At 41.8% G+C, this 6,000-nt stretch overlaps 1 protein-coding gene across 1 annotated transcript in view; it reads left to right on the top strand.

The window, feature by feature from the left end:
• Positions 1 to 1,136: 1,136 nt before the first annotated feature.
• The window catches only part of MRPS9 (mitochondrial ribosomal protein S9), a 38,798-nt gene continuing 33,934 nt past the window's right edge, over positions 1,137 to 6,000 (top strand). The window contains exon 1 of the mRNA XM_083735639.1: positions 1,137 to 1,293. Coding sequence (XP_083591765.1) covers positions 1,204 to 1,293 — 90 coding nt within the window. The 5' untranslated portion in view covers positions 1,137 to 1,203. The remainder of the gene's footprint in view (positions 1,294 to 6,000) is intronic.

Raw genomic sequence — 6,000 nt, 5'->3', positions numbered from 1 at the left:
GTACTATACAAGCAGTATTATACCACTTTATACAGTCATGGGTCTGTCCGTCCCGCCGCCCCCCCCGAATCCTGTAGTTTTTAAGAGTGCAGAAAGTTGCTATGGTCTCCCTCGTTGCTTCACAGAGCCCCGGTTCCCAGAGCCGAAGGATTGACTGTTAGGAAACAGTGTTGGTAATTAATGTTGAGTGACTATTAGTGGCTGTTTTTCCTTTTCAATGTTGCATCACGCAAAAAAAAATAAATCAGCTAAGTGGGAAAGATGCTGACTTCATCACATTTGGGCAGAATGCCAACTGACCCCAAGAAGCACAAATTTGATGGTTCACGTAAATTTGCATTCCTTCTTGCACATTTCCAGGTTTAACTCAGTCCTATACTCCTAGGCAAATGTGAATAAGACGGCAGCCTTAATTTACCTTTTCCCAGCCCTGAAACTACAGAGTGTGTATCCTAATAAAATGAACAATAACAAGACACGAAGAAGCATTGGAAGCACGTTCCCCAACCCCTCAAAGAATTCTGGGAGCTGAAGTTCACCCTGCACAGAATTACAATTCCCAGCACCACTTAACAAACTACTGTACCTAGAAATCTTTGAGGGGGGGGGCAGAAAAAGCGCTTTGAATGCGTTTTAAAGACACAGTGTGTAGGTAGACACACCAGCCACCTGCAACCCTATCTACTTTTTTATTGCAGAACTACTGCAGATCCAATCGGTTATCTATAGATGTCCCTTAATAATGCTGAATATCCAACGGTTGGGAGATTACACAGCAGCCACTCATTATTTTTCTTCTAAACATCTGGCAACTGCGGACAGTCCTGAAAAAATAGCAGCCTTTCCTCCTTCCTCGGGGTTTTGCGGCTCCCCGGGGTTCAAAACAGAAACAGGCAAGCAAAATATATATATGCTGCTCCCCTTCCCACTTAGACTTATGTTGCACGCGCGGCTACATAACTATGAATGGCTTTGCCGCTTCACAGCTCGAGTCACATGACTCCTCCTGAGGGCGGAGCGTCCTCTCTTCATCCCTCGAACACTCCCCCCGCCCGCCCGCTCGCCGCGTTTGGCGGCCAATCAGGCGCGACGTCTCCGCCGTCGTGCTGCTGCGTGTGCGACAGTTGGAGGGCCGCTGAACGGAATACGGCAGATAGGGGAGGGGTCTCTCCGTTTGCCCCGCCCTTCTCTCCCTTAGCAAATATGGTAGTGGCGGCGGTTGGGCGCTTGCTGCTCGGGAGCCGCGCGTGGAGCGGGGCGGTGAGGACGGGGAAGCGGTTGGCGGGGCCGAAGGTAAGAGAGAAGGGAGGGAGGAAGAGAGAGAGCGCGGGGGGGGGGAGGGGAGTAGCCGCTCACGTAAAAAGCTGACGGTTTCTGAGCGCTCGGCGGCGCATGCGCTGTTTTTTCTCTCCCATGCCACCTCCCCCCCCACCAAGTCCCATGTGAGGTAACTTCAGTCCCCGAAATATTTCCTTTCTCAGTGTTCAGAAAACGTTGCTCCGTAGCCCGAAGTTGACTCGAGTCAAATCGCTTTCTGCCTTCCCACCTCGCATGCCTGTCAATAGGTTTATGTGGCAGGGCTGTGAAATGCCTGCGGTCGTACACAGACACACATATAGATACACATACTATATGTGTGTGTGTATATATGTATACACACACACACACATTGTGTATGTGTACATACACACACACAGTCATACCTCGTGTTTGTTAGGTTCATGTTGCGCCTTTTCGGCTTGCAAACGCGGCAAGTGTATATTTCCGGGTATCGCCGCATGTGCAGAAGCGTTTTGCGCACTTCACACATGCGCAGAAGCACTCTATCGCGCTCCACGCTTGCGCAGAAGCGCCGCTTTAATTGCGGACATTTTGGGGTGTGAACGGCACCCCAGAATGGATCGTGTCCGCAACTAGAGGTACCACTGTACACCCAGTCAGATGGGTGGGGTACAAATAAATTATTCTTTACACACACACAAATTTACACACATACACATACATGGCTTCTGTGCTGTTAGGATAGGAGTTGGGCCTGCAGTCACATCTGGAAGACCACACGCCTCCCACGCCCATCATATTTTTATATACAAACGTTGTGTTCTGCTCCTTATCACAAGGGATCCCTGTATTATTATTCTTTGTGCTGTGGAGCAACTTCTTTATTTTATTTTATTATTTTATATATACTTTTCAGATATATACATTTCACTGTTTTTACAATCATTTTGACATTTTAAAACTTGATTTCCTTTCTCCCTCTTTCTGCAGTTCCTTAAATTTATTTTTAACATCTTACACATATGCAAATTAACTTATTTATTTATCTTCTTTAAATATATACAGTACTCTTATGTAGCTGCAGGTTATTACAATAAGGATTATTACGAATGATTTCTGTAATTGTGCATTGCAACAATGTAAAATATTGAAATGCAATTAAACCATATAGGCTCAGACTAATGAGAGGAGCCCAACACTACTCAAGAGGGTCACAGGCAGAAATGACACGGGTAAAGTTCATTCTCTTTTTGACGATGTATTTAATCAATAATAATAATCCAACGACACTTGGATTCAAGAAAACTATTCTCAGTCCTATATCAGGAGGGTCAGTGTGGTATAATGGGTAGAGTGGTGGATTATGACCAGAGAGAACCAGGTTCAAATCTCTGCCTAGCGATGAGCTCACTGGGTCACTGTCCTAATCTGCATACCAAATGTTTTTAAGGTATAAGGGCAAAGGTGCGTGCATGTTTAGCCCTGATTTAACTGGAAGAAGAATAAGGAGGGGAAACCATCATGAATCATAATGAATAATAAATGTGGTGGTTCTGTTTGTGAATATGTCTCATCTTTTTGGGTATACTTTGCTTTCAACTACAGATAAATTCTCAGCTGGGCTCTCCAATTAACCAGTTTCAGTTTTGCATAGTTCAGCTGCCACCACATCATAGCCTGGCAGGGTCAGGAGCCCCCTTGATCTCAAAAAAACTTAACTAATTTATTAATTATACCACCCTCTACCTGCAGGTCTCAGGGCAGTTCACAGAATAAAATCAAAATATAAAACCACCCAATACATAATCAAAATAACAACAACAACCCAATACCCCCCCACACACATTTTAAAAGAGCATAGGATACTTAAATCAATAAGCTGATTTGAGAAGAAAGAGGGGAAGAGTTGTAGGAGAGGAATCCCCAATAAGGTTCACACAAGAGCTGTAACTTAACAACCAAATGGGTTTCCGGTAGTTATACGCAAAGGGTAAAGGTAAGGATAGAAAGTATAACCATACAGAGTGGTCTCTTGAAAAAAGACTGAGTGCTGCCCTTCCAATATAATAGGGCTTGTTCTGCATCTGCTGGCTCCTTTGAAAGCCAGACCCACCACCTAGCCGTGCCAATTTCCAAAACAAGCTAACTGCAGTTGAGAGCTCTGTTCTTCTCCTGCTTCCAGTCTCTGTTGTAGAGGGAGCTTCCTTCTTGACAGGCAGCTTCTAAGGCCCAAGCTCTCAAGCCTGCCAGAGTACTTCATTGCAACAGAGGAAGGATTTAATTGGAGCTATTGGGGCATCTTTTTCTTTGGTTGGGGCTATCCTAAACACAGGTTTCTGTCTCTTGTAACTGAAAAAGTGGGTGGGGGGGCTTTTCAGGTTGCAGAAGGTGCAAGTGCAGGTCATGCCATTGCTCACCTGCACACCTGCTCCGCTAGGCAGAGGAGAAGCCAGAATTATACCGCAAAGTACCAAGACCAAGTTTAGAAGCCAACTTTCCTTTGCTGCAATATATGGCATCTATACAGCACAGAAGAAACCTGGTTATCATTATGCAAAAAGGACTTGCGATAATCCAAGGTGTGAGACAAGAGGGCCTGTACTTGTATAGGACACTGTTGAACAACATGTATCATTATTTACTAAAATCACATTGCACAAAATACTGTAGGAAGATAGAACTTGTAGAACAACAGTCAAAAACTGTATCAACTGTGTTAAAGATATGGGAATGTAATGCCCACTATTTCACCTGATTTTATCAGACTTTGACATATGATGCTGGAAAAACAACCTAATTAGATAGAAAGATTAATAAAAACCAGAAATATGAGCAGTTACTCAACAATTAGAGACTATTTGCATCCTGAGAATTTATGATGACACAGTGTATACTTCATATACATTGTGTTGTTACATGACGTTTAAGAGATTCTTAAGAGATTTAAAATAATTTTATATTTAATAGGTTCTTAAGAGATTTAACAGTTTGAGGATACTGTCCCAAAAAGATAAAAATTGTTTTGAATTTATTTTGTGAAACAGAGGTATGATTGTGAATGAGAGTCCTCATTACATGATTAAATGGGTGTGGGATACTGGAAATAGGATCCCCATGGAAATCAGGAAATTGCTAGAGCTCATTCTTTTTGTTAAATCAAACTATAAGAGAAAACTGCTTGAAAGTAATGTCAAGGTGGTATTTAACTTCAGTTGTACTAAGTGTGATGAATAAGGATAAGGAAGTTACTTACAATAACAATAACAGTTAGATGTTAATTTTGTAAATTTCTATGTTATGAGTTCTTCTGCTATTGTTACTAAATTACACTTTAATCCGAAGAGAATATTTAGACTACAGCTAATCTAGAGATGATCATTGCAGCGAGGTTGTTGTTTTCCCAGAAACTGAAAACTCACCTATTGCCTCCTCATATTAGTGACAGGATAAATAAGCTTTGGAAATTGGCTGTGATGTCAAAATTAAAATATTACTTAATATTGAAATAAACAGGATATGGACAAAACAATTTTCTTTAAGTTTGGTCCCCATTCTTACTGTATTGTCAAAGAAATTCTTGTCCCCCAACATTTCAGTATAGTTTTATATGTTTTAAGTTTCGTATTAATGATAATTTAATTGTTCTGCTTAAAAATGATTTAAGAAGCTATATTATTTGAAATGCATGTTCAGAAGGATTGATAATATTAATAGCATTATTGTTATCAGTGTATTTTTCTTGTTGCGTTCTATGGCACAAAAATGAAATGTTACTGTTCAGCCATTGCACAGCAAATTCCCCCACCCTTACAAGTGGGTGCTGAGGTGCTAGTGGAGAGCAACCATGGGCAATATGAGGATAATTGATGGAATGTAACAGTTTGCAAGGATGGCCTCTCCCAATTTGCTACATGAAATGTTGCAGCCGTGTTCTGGTTTGAATCTAAACATTTATGAACTCGTTAAGCTGGCAAATGGAATATAACTCTGTACGTATTTCCCCTTGCTTGCTTTATTTAATTAATTTCTGTCCCAGAGCAGGGTCACCTAATGAAATAGAAACTTGTTGCATGCTGCTATCGTATCACGTGACCAACACTAAAATTCTCAGCATAGTAGTACCTAACTGTTCCTGCAAACAGCACAATCAATGCTGACTGCGCCTCCTCACAAGTCCTCCCTACCAAAAGCATCAACAAAGAAATGAGCTTTTAACTGGTAGCTAAAACCAAATAAAATTCGTGTCCGTCACATTTGAGGTGCGTGGGAGGGAGGGAATTCCAAAACTCAAGTGCCACCAGAGAAAGGCCCCCGCTTGTTTTTTTGGTTTTTTGTAATATGTATAGGCTTATATTGGTAGGATCTGTCTTATATTGAATCAGTCCATTGGTCCATTTAACTCAGTATTTAATAAAAATAATAATAATAAAATTTTATTTATATCCCACCCTCCCCAGCCAAAGCCGGGCTCAGAGCGGTTAACAACAAAAAAAGTAACACAGCATTCTAAAATCAATTCATTTTAAAATCAGTTCAAAATCAAATTAATGGCAACCATTGGGGTAGAGTTCTGTGAGGATTACCAAAGGAGGGGGTCAGACTGTGCCTTGGCCAAAGGCCTGGTGGAACAGCTCTGTCTTGCAGGCCCTGCGGAAAGATGTTTGTCTGAGCTTTCTAGCAGTGGGTCTCCAGGTGTCTTCACCAGCCTTAACTGGAGAT

The sequence above is a fragment of the Podarcis gaigeae genome (assembly GCF_964106915.1).
Source record: "Podarcis gaigeae genome assembly, chromosome: 4".
In the NCBI taxonomy this organism is placed as follows: Eukaryota; Metazoa; Chordata; class Lepidosauria; order Squamata; family Lacertidae; genus Podarcis; species Podarcis gaigeae.
Note: the sequence above shows the minus strand (reverse complement) of the source record. Positions and strands in the feature narration are given on the sequence as shown.